General features: G+C 39.5%; 1 protein-coding gene across 4 annotated transcripts in view; it reads left to right on the forward strand.

Moving 5' to 3' along the window:
• Positions 1 to 19,748, forward strand: part of FSTL5 (follistatin like 5) — a 323,696-nt gene that overhangs the window by 175,838 nt on the left and 128,110 nt on the right. For 2 of the 4 annotated variants that reach the window (XM_060278679.2, XM_060278680.2), the window contains exons 5-7: positions 4,917 to 5,113; positions 5,912 to 5,932; positions 12,321 to 12,441. In XM_060278679.2, the coding sequence (XP_060134662.1) occupies positions 4,917 to 5,113; positions 5,912 to 5,932; positions 12,321 to 12,441 (339 nt within the window). The remainder of the gene's footprint in view (positions 1 to 4,916; positions 5,114 to 5,911; positions 5,933 to 12,320; positions 12,442 to 19,748) is intronic. The other 2 variants (XM_035112814.3, XM_060278681.2) reach the window with 1 other exon arrangement.

A 19,748-nucleotide genomic window follows, 5' to 3' on the forward strand; every position in this document is an offset into this window, starting at 1 on the left:
ATCCACATAGTTGGCTTCTTCGTAGGAGGACTAGTATCAACCATTTGGCAAATCCTGGGCCGATTTTTTTCCTTCTTCTATGTATCCAGACTAGTCAAACTATAACTTGAGCTGTTTGTTTCTCATGGCCAAATCAAACATGACAGAGGCAGACATGTTTGTCCACATGTCTTCTTTCTTCACATATAAAATGGGAAGTAGGTGGTCTAAGAAGTGTGTGGGTAAGGTGAGCTGAACTATCCACCACCTTACCTGCTCACTGGTTTGCCTCTTTTGGTATTAAAATTTAACCCGCTCTTTCCCTTTTTATTATACTTTTTATCTCACCTTCCTCCTAGGACCTCTGTGAAGCACACATGGCCACCACTGCTTTTATCCTCACAATGGTACTCTGAAGTAGGTTAGACTGAGAGCAGGTTTTTGACACCTGAGGTGAACTACAAAATGGAGTCCTTGGTCCCTCACCACCAGGAAAGAAGGGGTGAGGAAAGATTTACACTGGAAACACAGTTCAAATCAACCTTACCTGATGGTTAAAGCTATTAGTGCTAGAATAAATAACTTGAAAGCTGGTAGATGGATAGTAGCTACGAATACTACAAGTAAAATGGTATCATATTGCAAGCAGTACAATAAATTGCTTGCTATTTTACTCAGGCCACAGAACGTTGTGTGGCTCCATCACAATGGTACATGTCAGGCCATTCAGTGCTAATAATTCCAATAAGATGTAAACTTTCGTTACAGTTTATGGATTGCATTCATGGTCTTCTCCACAAATAATGGTGGATTGAGAGAGAGAGAGAGAGAATCTGTAATATCTCTGAAAATTCTGTTCTTCCTCTAGTTATGCTTCTAAACTTATATTCAGTCACGTTAGTTCGCTTGTTATGTGAGGACAAACCAAAATAATACAGTTTTTATGAATATTTGTAAAGCCTCTGGGAATTTGTAAAATTACAGTGAGTGTCTATGTATGTTCTCTTCTTGGTAAAACTGTGAATGTCATTTCCATGCTGTACAAGTGAGGTGTAGAAAGAAAGGGGGAAATAACATTACTTAGGGTCAAAAGAATACAAACATAACTGTGGGAAATAGCTGGAAATGAGAGCATCTTAATTAGGACTGCTACCTGACTTTTGAAAATGGAAAATGAAATTGTGTGCTTATAGATTGCAGATGATCTAGCTCAAGACTCCCTCCCTTACACTAAACTATCACCATTATTGTACATTATGAGCATAATGACAGGCTTTCAGGCAAGTTGTTTAAATATTGACTTGATTTGTATAGGCTTCTGACTGAGATGGGAAACATGCTGGATGGCTTCTTTAGTAGCATGACTAGAATTGTAATTCCAAGGCTGGGTGATGTTCAGAGTGAACAGGTACTTGCTGAAGGAAATTACTGCTATTATCATGTTGGAACGCTCAAAATAGCATCTTTAACTGTTGCTAGTATCTCTAATATATTTCCTAGCAGATGTGATCTAGAAACATAATGAGTTGGGTCCAGAAAAGGTAGATAAATCAACCTTACAAGGGCTGAAAACATAACAAAAGCACCTGAATCATAGGAGCTCCCAAGTCTGACTTTCTGTGACAACAATTCCACAACTGTGGAAACTCTCCTCTTTCTTCATTCTTATTTGCCTTACAATGAAGCTGGGTGGGGTTTTTTTGGTTTTAATAAACCATTTTGATTAACAGTTCACATTCTGTGTGCGTACAGGGTGGTCCCTCCCATTAGCAGTGAGGCAGTCACCTCAGGTGGCAGATGCTAAGGGGCAAGCAATTGTGATGAGATGCTGGAGTACAGAGCTATCAGGCATGGTCTCTGTTTCCAGTGTTGAAGTAAAGTTCAATATCCAGTCCAGTAGACATCTGGCACCATCTTGCCTTCCCTCAGGCAACAAAGTGTCTTGGTGACCTAAATGCTGTACCCAAGTGTGTGTTTGTGTGTGTAACTAGTAAGAATGGGGAAGCACAGTACCCTTCAGGAAGAGTCAGAATTTATATCCGTGTCTTCCTCAGAGTGGCTAGTTTTGTTTAGGGGGTTTATTTTAATAATAATTAGAGATGTGAAGAAGGTTGGTACAGCTAACAGTTTAATGCAAACTTGATTAATCTTCCTTTCAGTACAGTCGTACCTCGGGTTACATACGCTTTGTGTTGCATACTTTCGGGTTGCGTACTCGGCGGACCCGGAAGCGTTTACTTCTGGGTTCGCTGCGCACACATGTGCAAAAGCGTTCTGCGCAGTTTGCATATGCGCAGAAGCAATCTGCACAGATTGCACATACACAGAAGCGTGCTTTTGCAATTGTTCGGGTTGCGTACTTTTCGGGATATGTACCACACCCCGGAACGAATCAGGTACGTAACCTGAGGTACCACTGTTGCACCTTAGAGACCAACTAAGTTTGTTATTGGTATGAGCTTTCGTTGCATTTTAGTTCATATTATTTATTTATATTCATATGTTATGTAGTATTAATATTATTAATTTTTATCTCATTTTCCCATCTGTATTCCACTTTCTTCTCCAAGGAGCGCAAAGCAACATACAATGTTCAACAATACAAGTGGAAGCTCGATGGAGCAACAGTGGAACAAGTTTCCAAATTCCAATATTTAGGCATATTTTTTCAACAAAACTTGAGATGGAAAGCACAAATTCAATATCTCCTCAATAAGGCTAAAACTGTGTCCCACGCACTTCTCCAGTTTAATTTCACAGATGGGGCTCTGCATGTGCCTTCGGGGTTGAAGGTGTTTAATGCGAGAATAGCTGCCATACTCGATTATGCTGCATCACTTTGGGCTGCTTTGGCAAATTTTCCCCCTCTTGAGACCCTCCAAAATCAATTTTTACTCCACCTGTTGAAACTTCCCTCATGTGTGAGCAATGCAGCTATACGTCTGGAACTGAAGATCCCCTCGCTAGAGACACTTCTGTGGAAACGGGTTTTCAACTACTGGCTAACATTCTGGCACAGATTACCTGATTATTATCTAGCCCAATGTTTATGGTGTGACGAATTCACCAGTCCCTGGGCCAGCAAGATCCATGCCAAGCTTTTGCTTTTTGGAATCTCCCCCCTGGAAGCTTTAAATTTTGATCTTACCACAGCTAAAAAAATTATCAATCAGAGATTGGATGACACAGAGTTGCAACATAATCTTATGTTGGGCGTGGGGGGGGGGTTCACCTCGGCATATGGGCGTTACTCCCGCACATCACGTTCCAGCTTATTTATCATCCCTCTCTATTGCCAGCCATCGCTTTGCATTTATTAAAGCACGGTTCAATGTTTTTCCCTCCAACGTCTTTCTTCACAGATTCTCTAAGGGCCGAGTCTCAGTTTTATGTTCCTGTGATAACCAGTCAACGGGATCCCTTCAGCACATAGTGTTTACATGCCCTCTGTATAGTGCTGTCCGAAAAAACCTATTGAGTCCATTAGTCCCAAAATTCTCTGGACTTCCAGTAGAGACTCATCTCGCCCTATTATTGCAAGATACTGAACCTTGCAAGTGGCATGATTTTTAACTTCTGCTCTGTCCTATAAGAGGCGAAATGGATTGTTACATAAATTCTGAAAGCTTTTACCGTATCGTTTTTCCTAATTTATATTATCTGTAATTATTATATTTTTAGTTCTATGTTTATTTTATTAATTGTAAAGCAAGTATGTCTCGCTGTGTCTATTTTTATATGTATATGAGCTTAAAGCTGAAATAAATCATTCATTCATTCATACAATGTTCTCTCTTGCCCCATTGTATCCTCACAACAACCCTACTGGTATGAAGTACGTTAAACTAAAAATGAGCAACAAATCCAATGAGCTTTAGTCTTGAACCGAGCCTTTAAAATAGCCTAGTAGTGTTTTTTTCTGGGTTCCCCCCACCCCACAGACTGCCTTGAATAGCTCTAAGGATTTTATATATATTCATCCATTTAGTGGAATCAAGCATGCAAGGTTGTCTCTTATTTCAATTCACTAATCACTGTGATTCATTTAATCTAAAAAATGATGCCCTCTCTATACCAGAATTAATTTGCCATACTTTTCTTCTGTATGAACTTAATTGCTATTTTTAAATAAATAATGGATGTAATTGATGACTTTTAATTATATATTTTTTCATTCCATATAATATAATTTATGTGAAAGAAGCTTGACATGTCAATGGTGACAGGTTTCCGAATGCCCCCTTTACCTCTGTTTAGTGAGCCTTATTAGCTTCTGTAATTGACCCATTCTTCATACTTTAGAACTGAAATTATTTTCAAAGACATATGAAAAATGTCATCATTAGGAAGTGATTGAATTATCTGAGTAAAACTCACATGCATAACGATTACCTGGGTAATTGTATTGACATTTTAAAGTAGAAAATTGAACTCTCATTGGGTAAGTTCAGTGGAACTTTTCACTTTTCTCTCAAAACTGAATTTCAAATTGCTTTATTTTGTTATGCACATGCTTTTCATCAACCAAGTTTGAACAGCTTAACTCCTTGTGCGTTAATGCTGTCATATTGTTCTAGCTTCTGAGTTGTCATTTATGCTAATTATTGATATTTATGCTATGGACTAATTCCCACACTATTCTAGAAAATAACTATTGTATCTAAGCATATGTTGAAGTGCTGGCTGGAAATCTCACATATGGACAAAGCCCAATTTCATTGCATACTTCTGAAAAAACAGTCAAGTTCATCCATTTTCCCCCATTTGCTTAATATCTATATTGTTTAAGATATATATTGATCTAGGCAAAGTTATACATGCTTAAGGGTCAAAATTCAGTTGTAGCATTTGTGCTAACAGAAACAGCCTGCCTTTTGTAGGAAACCATTTTTAAAGATCTAATTCAAATAATCTTAAATATCTTATTATCTTGGCAGGGGGTAACTGTAAGTCAATCGACTACAATAAGATGAAAAACTTTCTGCTGGATCTCCAGAACAGAAGATACATGCTACAAACAAGAGAAAGAAGTGTTGAAGATAAAATGGCTTTGAAGAAATTATTGGTGGATCAGATGTTTAAATATTATGATTCAGACAACAATGGTCTTGTGGACAGCAATGAACTGACACAGGTAAATGCTTTGATTACATTTTTGTTGCTTCATATGATAAGATCTCACCAGGAGATTACATAAGACCATAAGAAAAGCCTTATTGGGTGAGGTCAAAATCCTATCTACTCCAACACTATGTTTGCATAGTCCGCAATTGTGGATCCCAGCAGCAGGCATTCCGATCAATATTGGCTCTGACCGCAGAAGTAGAACATTTTCTAGGAAGAGTAATCACATGTGTTTCAGTTGTTTTTAACACTTTAAAAAATACAAAGTGAGATTGGTTTGTTCCTCACCACATATTATTTCAGCTCCTAAAAGTCTTGCATTTATAGCTTTGTGGGAGTATAATCAGGGCTCTTGTGTCTTTGATTGCAGCAAATACAACCTATACAAATATTCTCTTAACATTAGAAATAAAAGGTCCTGTAGATACTTAATTCACTCTGTTTGTACATCACAGGGACTGGAGGATAAATCCATCTTTATTTCTCAGACAAATGATAGCTAGTCATTTCATTCTAGGCCATCTGTGTATTCTACAAATCCAACATATCATTTTACATGATTGACAGCTTTTGTGCAAGCAGAACCAGCCTGGAATAGTAGCCGGGGTAAGTAAAGTGTAAGAAATATTTGCTGAATGCTGTAGATAAACTTGATTATAGCTGGGTCAAGGTAGTGTCCTTTAGCATCGGTTCAACCTTCTTTATTATGATCACTCACATTATTGATATGCCTTAGTACAGAGATCATATTGCTATGTAGGACTAAAATTTGAAGTCTGAAAAATGTCAACTGTTTTATCTTTTACAGCGGCCCCCACTCCTGAATAAGGTAGGCACAGATTCCATAGAAAGAGACCCTATGTTGCTGTCCATATGACTCAAACCAAGGGAAGGGCAAAAAGCAGTTGGACCCAGTTCTAGATAATCCCATTCAGTACTGAATGCATAGTTCCTAGTGCTGATTTAGTATGCAGCTTGGACGGCATAGTTGATGCTACCAGTCATTGAAGGAGTGGCAAATTTTAATGTTGTCCTACCTCCCTTGTGAGCATGAGATTGGTGGTGGTCTCACAACCATCTGATCTGTTGTTGAGTCAGGAAAAACATTATCCCAATAGCCATTTGTTTCTACCATCCCTATTATTTCAGTATATATGAATGAGCACTCCCAATAAACCCCAGATATAGCACAGGGATAACAATATTTTATGTCCCACCCAGTTGATGGCTGATCAACTAGGCAGCAGAGGAAAGTGGAGTTGGTTCCAGACCCCAAATTTCTATACTGGCTTCTGCTGTTGTGCTGCTGTACCTGGTTCAAAGTGTTAATGCTAAGATGCAAAACCCTAAATGACCTTGGACCCAATATTTGGAGGAACATATTCCCAAGTACCTTTCATCCTAAACTGTCAATTAGTGGGAGAGGCCCTGTTCATGGTCCATGAGATGGATGGTAACACAGAATCACAGAATTGTAGAGCTGGAAGGGACCCCAGGGTCAGCTTGTCCTGCACCCTGCAATGATAGAAATTATTGTCTGTGGTGGCTCCCCATCTTTGGAACTCTCTCTTCTCATCAGATTGTCCCCCTGCTTCAGCCGTGTACACACAAAATCAAAACTCATTTATTTGCCCAGATCTTTGTGGGATAATGAGTGTCAGGTCCCTATCAGAAGCTTTATCCGCTATTGTCTTTGTGATGTGTTGTGATTGTCGTTTCTTTGCCGTTTAAAATTATTCTTAGGTTTCTTTGCTATTTTACGTTGTTAGCTGCCCTGGGCCCCTGGGAGGAAGTTGTTGTTTAGTCGTTTAGTCGTGTCCGACTCTTCGTGACCCCATGGACCATAGCACGCCAGGCACTCCTGTCTTGCGCTGCCTCCCGCAGTTTGGTCAAACTCATGTGCGTAGCATCGAGAACACTGTCCAACCATCTTGTCCTCTGTCGTCCCCTTCTCCTAGTGCCCTCAATCTTTCCCAACATCAGGGTCTTTTCCAAGGATTCTTCTCTTCTCATGAGGTGGCCAAAGTATTGGAGCCTCAGCTTCACGATCTGTCCTTCCAGGGAGCACTCAGGGCTGATTTCCTTAAGAATGGATAGGTTTGATCTTCTAGCAGTCCATGGGACTCTCAAGAGTCTCCTCCAGCACCATAATTCAAAAGCATCAATTCTTCGGCGATCAGCCTTCTTTATGGCTGGGAGGAAGGATAGAATGGGAGGATAGAATGGAAAAAGAATAGAAAGATAGCTAGGTATTTCAAACAATTTACCTCTGTGATTCACAAATTACATAAACCAGAATAGAGGAATGATTAATTTTATATACAATATCTTGGCATAAATAGATTGTGGAGCACAATCTAAATCAGCAAAGTTGGTCAACAGTTCATTATCTTCCCCCAAAGCTCTGGGTTATAGGTTGTGGCTAATAGGATTCATATTGTCACTCCCTTTCTGATCTATTGGTGTAATAAACTTCCCCAAAGCATCTGGTAATAGGATTGCTTAGTAGGCACTGTGGGTATTTTACAACCCCACAGAATCAGACCCTAAATATAATCGTCAATCAAGGGCTATCATGCTGAAAGTCCCCCTGTGAATCTCTGGTGAGGCAAATTTACTTGCATGTTTTCTATGCCATGAAAGCAATTACAATTCCTTGCATAGTTGTAAATTCAATTTCAATTATTGCAGGTGTCAATGTGACTGCTTAATGCTGAGAGGTGGATACTTAGAGTACCAGTTGTTTTATGGGAAGACACAGTGGTAAAATGTACTTTACCAGTGATTCATGCATTTGTTTCGTTACCAAGGAAATATATTTTAATGAAAAGTAAAGCTTATTCACACATTCTCAGGAATGGCATGCAGAATGCACAGACAGGGATATATACAAATGTATGCTATGGTCTGCCTCCATGGTTGGAGAAGTATGTTTCCAGATACTAGTTGCTATTGCACACAGGTCTTGCTTGTGGGTTTACCACAGGTATCTGGCTGGCCCCTGTGAGAACAGGACTAGATGGACCATTGGCAACACCATTGCTATGTAACACCATTCAGAGATGATCTAAAGAAAAACCAGCAAAGCAGCTTTTCTCTCTTGCTTTAATTACAGCATTTCATAGTCTGGACATTTACAGCAAAATACCAAAATGAAACAAGCACGTTTTCAGCCTTGATAACTAACAGGCGAAACATACTCTGAAGTATGTGCTGTTGCACAACTTTGATGCCTGAACTACCAACTCTCATTCTAGCCTACCTCAGAGGGCTGTTGTGAAGATAAAAGTGAAGACAGCCTTGAACTCCCTGGAAGTAAAATAAAGATACAAATATACAACAGCAACAAATAGATGCAGTTTCACAAATCTCAGCAAATCATACATATACACATAAATCATTTTGCCAGCCTTGACTGGAAAAAAAGTTAAAGTACCACCTGAAGGAATATTGACTTGTTGCAACTGTAAGATGTTTAATTATTCTATGGTTGTATTTGCTTATTCGTTTTGCATTTTTCACCTTCTGGGGTTACTAAGTATTAATAAACAGCAGACCAGTGATGACAAGCAGACCAGCAATGGCTATGTGGGAGACGTGGAAAATAGACATGGAGGGACTGCAATGGCACCATTCCCCCCCCCCAGTAGGAAGGAAATTTCATTCATTTCAAGGCAGTTACTTCTGAGCAAAACATAACAAACGAGTCAATTATGTATTATTCTGTAAAGACAGCACTTGGGAAGTGAATGACATGGGCATGGCCAGTGTATAAGACTCGCATCTGTTGCTGTGCCCACTTTTTGTCTCTGGCCCCACCACTGGCATGTGACCCAGAAGGTACCTCAGGAGGGAGCATGGCACTTAGGCTGAAAAACATTCACTGTCCTTGGTTTAAACCAGTGGTCCCCAAGCCTTTTCAGGCCACTTCCTGCTTGGTTCCATAAACTCACCCCCAGCGCTCCCTACCTCACAAAAATCGTTATTCAGAATAGTGGTTTGCACGACCCACTAAGGAAGTTAATAACACCATAAACTTTGAAACAGTAGTGATTGATTGCACATTTATTCAAAATCCATTGGAATAGATTTAGTTGGATTAATTCAACAAAACAGATTAACTTTCATCCAGTGATACCAGGAAGGATCTTAGACACCACATTTAGTAACTACTTCACTGTTGAGTAAATTCTTAATGTGATGGATGGACTTGATGAAGTGGTACCTGTTTCCCAATGCCTGGTTTAAAGTCACTTAAATCATCACCTACAGCTCCCCCTGCCTCTTAGCAAGCCCCCAGAGGGTGGCACCACCCCCTTTGGGAACCACTGATTTAAACCAAGCATCCACAACTTGCTGTTTTCCATAGGTTGCTGGTTTTCAACTCTCACCAGATGCAGCCAGCATGGGAAATAGGGTGGCGGAAGTTGCTTAAAGCATATAGAGAGCACAGATTGCAGAAAGCTGATTTCAGAGAGAAGAAAAATGTCACCACAATAAAAGCCTCTATCTCAAAACTTGCATAAAAATTGGGGTGGTTTGGGATTAATTATTATTTTTAATGAATTTATATACCACCCTTCATCAAGAGACCACAGGGCAGTTTACAGCATAAAACACAAAATGCATAATATAATCGTAAAAGAAAACAAAGAGAACTCCTCCAAATGTTTCCTCCAAATTCTCATGCTCCTAATTGGGTGGGTAAGGGGCGCTCACTGCATCCCCCCCCCAACCCGCTTTTTGGCTTTGATAAAACCAGCAGCTTTTTTACGTGTGCTGAAACTGCTGTGGAAATTATACTCAGAATAAAATGAGTCCTACAGTTGAAGGCTGATTTTGCCCATCTTCACAGAGCTCGTTTACATAGGCGATAGTGAATACTAAGGCAGTTCAGACTGTGCTTTTATCAAGACACATTTGATAGGTAAGACACTTAGAATCAAAGGACATAAAATTACATTCCTGGTGGTCTTTCTGAACTCCTCGAATAAACATTCATTTGCAAAACCAGAAAGAGAACAAGCACCTTCTATCCTCTCATTCCATGCTGGATCATTAAACAAACACAAGTCTGTCTCCGAGTAGGGTAAATTTACCAAGGAAATTTTTATTTTTATTTTTTAAGCCAGTTAAGTTGCAATGGAAACATCCTTACTAACCTTTTTTTAAAAAAATGAGGGCAGTGTAGGCATTCTTTATCATCCAATTTTGACTGACAGCATTTTTTAAAAAATAAACAGAATGAATGTAAATACATTATAATTGCTTTTTCTGCTTATAAGGAGCTACCTTTGTTTGCGAGAGACTGACATTTTTAGTGCTGGTCTGAATGTTATCCAGCAAATATTTTTGGTGTGAAAGAAGTGGGTTGGGGCCCGGGAGGGGAGGTTTTTGCAAATGCTGAAATGCTTTAAAGGTGGTCTGTTTTGCACAACTGGTGTTTACTGGCGTTCACAGCCTATGTGAGCTGCTGCTTCAACTTTATTGTTTTAAAACTACTTTTTAAAAAGTAACACCAAAACCACCAGGCAGCTGCTCAGATCCGGGTACATGATGGTGTCACATGCATTTGTTAAGTAAGCGGGAAACGAGAACTTTCAGCTCAGATTTAGGGAGGGTTGGCTTAAAACACAGTGAGGTCATTTTATCTTGCTGTGTTTCAAGGAGAGGGGGTATTTTCACCCAATGCACATTTCCCTGTGCCTGTAACACACACACACCCAGTCAAGCAAGCTGAGCTGTGCAAAGTGCCCCTGCAGTCAATCAGCACCAAGGTCAGTGGCTAAATGCTGTGTCGGCCCTAGAAATGTTCTCAGTCTCAATGCCAGGGCCAGTGGCTCCTGGACACCAGCTAGCTACACTGCAGTCTTCCACCCCGGTGGTTCCAAGGTGTCAGCAATGATGGCTCTCCCAGAATGGAGCTGGCCATCAAAATGGACTGAGCGGTGACAGTAATCACTTTAATTCAGTTGTTTCCTTAGTTTACGTAGTCATTTAAAGGTACCTATCACAGGGGCTGTAAGAGTAGTACACAGGCTTTGCATTCAGAAGGCCTTGAGTTCAATTTTCAGCACCTCCTGGTAGCATTGGGAAAGACCCCTGTCTTAAATCCCAGAGAGCCACTTCCACTTGGTATCAACAATATTTAGCTAGATGGAACCAACAGTCAGATTCTGATGATCCTAGAGACTAAAGAGAATTAGAGCTGGGTATCAGCATTATGTCGACGAACAATTTCCATACAGTCTTAATCCTGCATTTTTGTGTAAAGTTTAATAAGCACGGGAATGAAGGCAGAACCCTGTAGAATTTCCTACAGGATATTTCCCATGGGACAGGACAGCAGTTAACCGGCACCAATTTTTGGTACCTTTTCGTAAGATGGGGTGAGAAACAACGTAATCCAGTGTTCTAATTCTCAACACATGCATGTGGTCCAGAAGGACAGCACAGTTTATAGCAAAAACTGCTGAGAGGTTGAGGGCAACCAAGAGGATCGTAATTCACCTACCTCTTTTCCAATATAGGCTGTCTTTCTGAGCAGCAAAGGTAGTTTTAGTAGCTGTGTAAGTTATGTGGCCTATAATGGTGATGATAAAGTTGCCTGATTTTTCCTGATTCCTCGCTGTCACAGTAGGTCACAGACCACATCTCAGGCATTTCCAGAGGGTCTACCAAACAAGAAGTGGGGGAAGGGTGACATACTGGAGCAGAAGTGGTAGGAAATTCCCCTTGGATAACTACCACTGCATTCAAGAAATATTAGGTGCCACACTCTGACGTTTGCATTAGAATGCTAGTGGCAGAAAGGAAGGGCTTGCTATTCTTCTTCCATGCATGGTGAGGATATATTAGACTCTCTCAGTTTTCTGGGAGCAGTATCTATAACAAAGGTGAGACTGATTATCCTGACAAAAAAAAAATGCCTTTCAACAATCCAAAATGCATAGTTTGTATTTCATTGTTAGCTCTTATTGTATGTCCATAGAATTCCAAATCTAAATGTGCATAATAAATGAAAATGTATTATTATTTTTTATGAATGGCACTATATAATTACAAAGCAACTTGAAATTTCTGACTTTACACAGTTCTAGTTCATTGCCCTACAGCATCCTTAAAATGATCTATTAAATGATATTAGGAATACTTAATTATTCCATTCAACTCTTAGAGCTCCAGTGTAATTTCATGGTTATACTTTTTCTTGTCAGGTAATAAAACAGGATGAGCTTGGCAAGGATCTGTCTGACTGCTCTCTTTTCGATCTCTTGAAATATGATGATTATAACGGTGACAAGCACTTAGGCCTGGAAGAATTCTATAGAGCATTTCGTGAGTACAATTTCTGGTTTTATCCCCAAATTTCCCTCGGTGTATGATTTAAAAAAAAACCTTGGTGTAATATTTGAAACAGATCTTACAATTTTGCAACTTTTATTGAACTGAGGCCTACTACAATAGAAGCCCACCCTTATTTAAGTATTTATTAAGATAACGGAATATTTGACGACTATCTTCTATCTCACAAATGCTGGTATAAAACCAATAACAAATAGCATGAATGAAGAATTTTTCTGCACATACTGACTGCTTATGCAAAGGTGATTGGTGTGGAGACTGGAGGAGAAGGGTTCATGTTATTTTGGTTTTTGGTTTTTTCCCCCAACCTGGCACCTTCCAGTTGTTTTGGGCTTGAACTTCCATCACACCTGACCATTGATCAAACTGCCTGGGACTGAGTGGGAGTTATAGTCCAAAACATTTGGAGAACATCTGTTTGCAGAAGACTTATCTACTGGGTTGGCATTCAGATCTGTGCACATTTAAATCCAAATCTACAAAACCGACCCCAAAACAATATATGAACTGAAACAGAGCCAACTTTCTAAATTCACACTTGTCCAAAATTTGCAATGCAATTCTCCAACCAAACTGTACTTACAAACATGCTTTTATTATTGGAACTTGTGCATAAAAACATTAGTTGAATAACATACAGAAATGCAATATATCAAAAGAAATTGCATGCAAAAATGTGTACGTTAGTCAAAACTGTGTATATAAATGTCTTTATGAGGAGAAATTCACACAAAAATGCTGATGAATTTGCATGAATGTTGTTGTTTTTTAAGCAAAGTGCTACAGAAACATGGGGAACCAAAGTTAAGCATGGGAAAATGAGAAACTGAGAGAACCAAAATTGGAAGACTATAGTGGATCTTGCTCTCTTATCTTTTTTGCTTTCTCGTTATTCCAAATCTTGGAGAACATCTACTTACCACAGACTCTTCCCCCCACCTCACTTGCCAGACCCTTCTGATTATGCTGTGTGACACCCTTCTGTTTTACTTCCTTTCTGTAAATGCATAAGATCATAGTAAAGGTAAAGGTAAAGGGACCCCTGACCATTAGGTCCAGTCGCAGACGACTCTAGGGTTGCAGTGCTCATTTCGCTTTACTGGCCGAAGGAGCCGGCGTATGACTAAGCCACTTCTGGCAAACCAGAGCAGTGCACGGAAACGCCGTTTACTTTCCTGCTGAAGCAGTATTTACGTACATGCATTGCATGCTTTCAAACTGCTAGGTTGGCAGTGTTAATTAATCTGTAAAAACTAGTTCTCTTTGCTTCCAGTCAGTAGCATCAGATTATACCTCCTGTTTATCTATAAGAATGAAAGGAAAGGAGAAAGAGAGAAAACCATTTTCATCACTCTGATTGAGGGTACAGAGGCTACTAGGTAATCTGTTTAAAATTATCTTGATTTTAGCAAGCTTATGTAGTTTTGATTGTCCTTAGGCAAGCTTACTAGCACAGTGCTTGAGAACTTCTGCCATATGTTTACAGACCATGAAAAATAATAGCCTGAAAAATATTTGAATATAGGGGTCGGGGGGGGGGTCTACAACTGAAAATATACATTTCAATACTAGTGTTTGGGATTCAGGGTCTTTAGGAATTCAGATTTCCTTTAAGTTTCCTTTCTGAAGTCAGTTAGGCAATTAAATTCTGTTTAAATATGCAGACAGGACAGGAGTGTGAAACCATCATGATTAATTATCACTATTGTTTCATTAGCATTTCCTAGTAGGGGAGGGTTTTTTTTCAGCAGTGTAGTTAATTAGAGCTTTGACTGTCATCTGAAGATGGTAAATTCAGAATCAAACATGACTGAAAATTACTTTGTGAGTTTTATGATTTGGCATCTCTAAGCCAATAGGGATTTGGATTCTGCAGCTCAAAAATCAATTTTCTTTTAAATAGTTTTTAATGGGACTGTGCTGAATTTTCTCCATTTTCAGTACAAAAACAATGCTTCCTAAAGCTTACCTATTTGACACTGGTTCATTGTTCATAGCCCTGATCAGCTATGTGTTTAGCACATTTTTATAAATATACATGTCTCATTATGTGGTAAATTAATGTAATTGAGGGCAAACTAAGCTAATTCAGAATGAGAGAAATCTTATTCAGAAAACATCACTTTAAAGGAACTTCATAGGAGCTCAGTGACGTTCTCACATAATCGTATCTTATGGACTGCTTAATGACATCTCTATCCCTAGGAAGAACAGTGTTTTTAGTATCCAACGTCCAGCTATTTGCAAAGATGCTCAGAATAAAGTACTGCTCCCACTATCTGATTGACAGGTGTGCATACATTTTGCTGCTTGACTATATTTCAGGGTGGCATGTCTCTGTACGGCTCCCCAGTGAAAAGGAAATGGTGGGGGGAATCATGTGAAGGATTTCTGAAAGGAAGCACATTTCAGATAAAGGAGAAAATGTTACTAAAAATGTCCCCAATTTTCTCACTATTACAAACATTTATGTTAAATTAGAAGTGTTTGAAATCTACTTGGTGCTCTCATGCATAAAATTTTGATCACCACAGTACACAACTTGATTGGACAAACTTGAAATGAAACAAAGTGTACTGATGAAGCAATGGATGTATTTAGCAGGGAGTAGTTGTTAAATGGGTGAATTGGCCACCTTAGCAGAAAGATGTGAGCACTCATAGGCACCTTTGAAGGGGAAGAGTGTAGTCTGGAAATCTGACTACATGGCTGTGGGATTGGCTGGTATGGTTAGGGAGTACCCTTGGGGGTCAACCAGTAATACCTACCTAGAGCTGTGGGGTCCTAGGAGGGGGTGGAGCAGGAAGGCTTCCCTACTCTCCTGAAAGGATGGGGCACGAGGAGGGGCAACTTCTTAATCTTGGAAGGTTCCTTCACCTAGTTTATTGGTTAGATCACACATCCTGTGTGCCCTATGCAGATTGGTTTGGGGTTCATATGAATAAATTTGACCTACTCGACCCAATCTCTTTCTTTCCTGTGTGGTCACAATAACAAAGCACGGCAGAACTAGAGCAAAAATGAAATGGAAGCTTTCAGGGATGATCTCTTGAGAGGCGAAATTACATGTGCTAGAACAGGCATCCCCAAACTGCGGCCCTCCAGATGTTTTGGCCTACAACTCCCATGATCCCTAGCTAACAGGACCAGTGGTCGGGGAAGATGGCAATTGTAGTCCAAAACATCTGGAGGGCCGAAGTTTGGGGATGCCTGTGCTAGAAGCTTATTATGTGGGCCCAGGTTCACCAAGATCGGAGGTACAGGGGATACTGCTGTAGTAGCAGGCGCAGAGCCAGTGTTGAGGAGAGACTGAGTTATTTTTAGAAGATGAAAGTAAGTTTCTACCTGTCAGAGGGTCGTTGTGGCTACTCTAGAGTAACTCTGCCTGAGTCCAGTTTGTCTTCAAAGACGTTTATTGTGCTATTTATTTACAGTGTAGAGACAGCTTAAAATATGACTTCTCATCCCAAATCAGAATCCGGCAATGGCGTACATCTGTTCCTACACCAGCAAAGTAGTCTGGGCACCCCTAAACGCCGCCCCCTTGACCTGCGTTGCGGCACTCTCCTTACTTCTTGCGCCGGAAGGAGTGATGCCCTTTCAGCTTCCTCCCTAAGCGGTTGGTGCCCTGGCTCTGCAACATCCCTGAGCATCTGTCTGCATCCCTCCACTCCCCGAGCTTTCCCATTGTTCCTCCCTCTGATTTCTCCCCCCCCCCCTCTGGCTGCTTCAGAACCACTGGTGCTCTCTGTACTTGACAAGGTGGACGTCAGGATGATGAGGGCTGGCTCCCTGTAGGGAGTCACCCTTATACTACCCCTGTACCTGTGTCATATAATGAAAGTTATGAAGCAAAATGTGCAGACACCACTGAAAGCAGTTATTTTGTGAGATATGATCCTGGCTGTGCCATGGTTTGTGTGCTTTCTCCAGGCCCTGACCCCAACCACCACATACTCAGCAGAAGGTTCCAAAATGGACCTCTGTCTGCGTACAGCTGTATGCACAGAGAACATTGAACACAATTGGGAATTCTACATGAACAAGTCCCATCATAACTTTTGATGAAATCACAGGGGTCAGGGGGAGAGGGCAGGAGGCACAGTCCCACTCACTTTCCATGCAGACGTGCAAAAGAAGATGAGAATAAGTTCTTTCTTTCTTTCTTTCTTTCTTTCTTTCTTTCTTTCTTATTATAGTCTTTATAATAAGACTATATGTGTTGTGTATATTTTCCTGATATTTCAATATTGCTCTGACTAGGAATGCTTCTTATAGCAACATTAATTTTGTGTTTACTATTTGTATGATTTTTGTGTGTGGATTTTAAAGTTGAAATAAAAAAGTAATTTCACCTCCCTATTAGCATACCTTTATGAAATAAACATCAAGGGAATGATCTCAGGTAGCCTTTCACAGCAGTGCACAAAAGTCCCATGCTTGCAACAAATAAGTAAGCAGCAACAACTTATTCCTTTGATCACTTAAACAGATGGAAATGTGTAGTCCCTTCACTTTATGGAAGCGGCAGAGAACAGAAAGTCAATAAGAAAACAGAATTGATTGAATACCGTGAATACAAATAACAAGGCTTTATTATAAATAATGCAAGTAACATTCCACACGCATCTTTGTAAAGTGGAGGAGAATCACCAACATGACTTGAACTGTGAGTTGTCCATCAGATATAACACAGAAGTGTTTTTGAGGCACCCTATGAAATACAATCATATTTATTCTGAACAAAGTAGTCATTCGGTTCTTAAATGCTGCAGAATATTCAAGGAACAAGTCTTGTAATTCACGGCACACAAATACACATACAGTCATGGTATTTTTATTTTGTAAGCTGCTTTGGAAACAAGATGATGAAAAGCAGGGTATACTTTTTAAAACAAGAACAAACAAAAGTAATTAATAAACAATGGAGCATCCTTATTCACTGGTATGAGTGCCAGTGCTGGAAGTGTGAGAGGAGAGCGGGCTGTGCAGACATGCCCCATCCTCAGCATGGCACATGCTGGCTTGTGCCAGCTCTGATAGATGTGCATACAGCACAAATATCTGCAGGAAGGAAGCCTTGGACTGTTCAGCCGAAAACCTGAATGCTACTTCTGTGCTGTGCAGGAGGACATAGAAGGTTGGCACAAGCCAGGGAGCAAGTGGAAGATTCAGAACAGTCCTGCCCACTTGTTGATTCAGTTCATGAGCAGTAGCTATGACTAAGGTTAGCAATATTGAAAAAGAAAGACAAATGCATAATACAATCAGGCTTTTATTATATTAGATATAGTACCAATTCTTAGGGCTAGCATGAACAGTTCATTTTTTATGAATTTGTAATTCAGATATTATGGAAGAAGTACAGTGCTTCCCTGCATATCATTGAACCTTTGACTTAAATTAATACGCACAGCACTGTTAGATGTTTCTAGTGATCTGTGCAGTATCACATGTAACTTTTTTTTTACTGGAAAGTGTCTGTTGACTCTGGCAAGAAAAGGCACAGTTTCACCTCTATATCCATGCAGTGTGTGGGGTCTAGTTTAAAAATAATGTTCAAGTTGCTTTTCTTCTTCTTCTTCTTCTTTACTTTAATTGGATGATGGTCTTTGAGAAGGATTCAGCAAGATCCTATCTCTGTTATAGAACTGCTTAGTACAACTGCTTTGTCATAGACAGGAACAACTAAGCTTTAGTATATTTACCCAGTTGTATTGGTTAAACCATAAGTATCAAAATAAGGGTTCTTCAAAGATAGTTTTTTTAGAAAAATAAAATAAAAAACCCACCCTACTTAATAATAATGTTTTTGACCTATTTGGAATGCATCAAAGGAAACGAATCAGTTAAATATCCTTAAAATAGCTTATATTTTGAACAATGAAATCGATTCATATTTTCACATGTCCTTTATGTGAAAATATAATGTAAATGATACCGTGTACTGATGGCCATACATAAATGCCTTCCCTGGAGGAATTCTGGTTGGTTTTGTTCCGTAGCTGAAAGAATACTGTTATGATGGGAATGGGGGGTGAAGTACAATTTTAGATGATTCCACTATAAAGTTCATTTCCAAAAGTAATAAGCACATTTAAGTATTACTATAGTATTCCTTTGTAACTCTTGACCTGTCTTTTTTATTCTGTCTTTCATGTTGAGCTCTTATAATGTACTTTCTATTGTGTATCATTTTTCCTTGTTCACTTTCCATCTACTTCAAAGACCTCAAAAGATACTATTGGTGACCAGGTGAAATAAAAATGTAATGTAGGCATTTAGAGGGATCTTCAGAGAAATAATGTCGATGAAATGGTATGCCCATAATAGTGCTCAAGAGTTAGAAGCAGGTACCATTAAAAGAAAAGAAAAAACATCAAGTTTTAATAAACTTTTTTCATTATTTTCTTTTCTTCCATGGAAGTAAAAGTAGTGTATATATATATATATATATATATATATATATATGTTATAGGTCCCCTTCCATTCAAATGCTCAGTCAAACATGCTAAGCTTCATCATCATAATCATTTATTATTTGTACCCCGCCCATCCGGGAGGCTTCCAACAAAGATTAAAATACATCAGTCAAGTAGCTGCATTATGTGTGGGTTTTGGACCAGGTGTGGGGTACCTTTGGCTCTCCAAATGTTGCTGAACTACAACTCCCACTAATCATGGCCATTGACCGTGCTTGCTGGGGCTGGTGGAAGTTGTAGTTCAGCAACATCTTTTTTAAAAAAACAACGTTGTGGAATCACAGGAAAGTAAGTCATCAAAAAGTGTAGGAATGCCTTTGACAGCTATTGAGAAATGTGTGCATTTTGTATACTCAAAAGAGTACAACTGGTATACACTAGTAGTACTATGTTAGCTGTGCAACAATTAATATTCCTTCTGGGTTCAACCTTCACTTGGGTCATTCATTCATTAGAAGCCAGGTCATCTTCTGTCTGCTTCACTCCATTTGAAATAGGAGAGCATTAATACTGGAGAGTCTTCAGTACATGGTTCTTGCAAGGATTATTGAGGTAATGTATTTGAAGTCCTTTGAACACCTGCAGAGGAGGATGTTCAAAACTCCCATAGTCTCACATAGTAGGCATGCCCTAGCATTTGGGAGTGTATGGTTTTTTTCTACAAAGAACCAGTGACAAGCTTTAGATAAAGAGGGAATTATTTGTGTTCCAGATCATCCAGGCGTTTCACTTAACCAGCATATAGCAATGCTAGTTGCTAACAGCTATATTTGTGTTCATCACTTCAATACACACACA

Source organism: Zootoca vivipara, chromosome Z1, assembly GCF_965207765.1.
Source record: "Zootoca vivipara chromosome Z1, rZooViv2.hap1.1, whole genome shotgun sequence".
Classification (NCBI taxonomy): domain Eukaryota; kingdom Metazoa; phylum Chordata; class Lepidosauria; order Squamata; family Lacertidae; genus Zootoca; species Zootoca vivipara.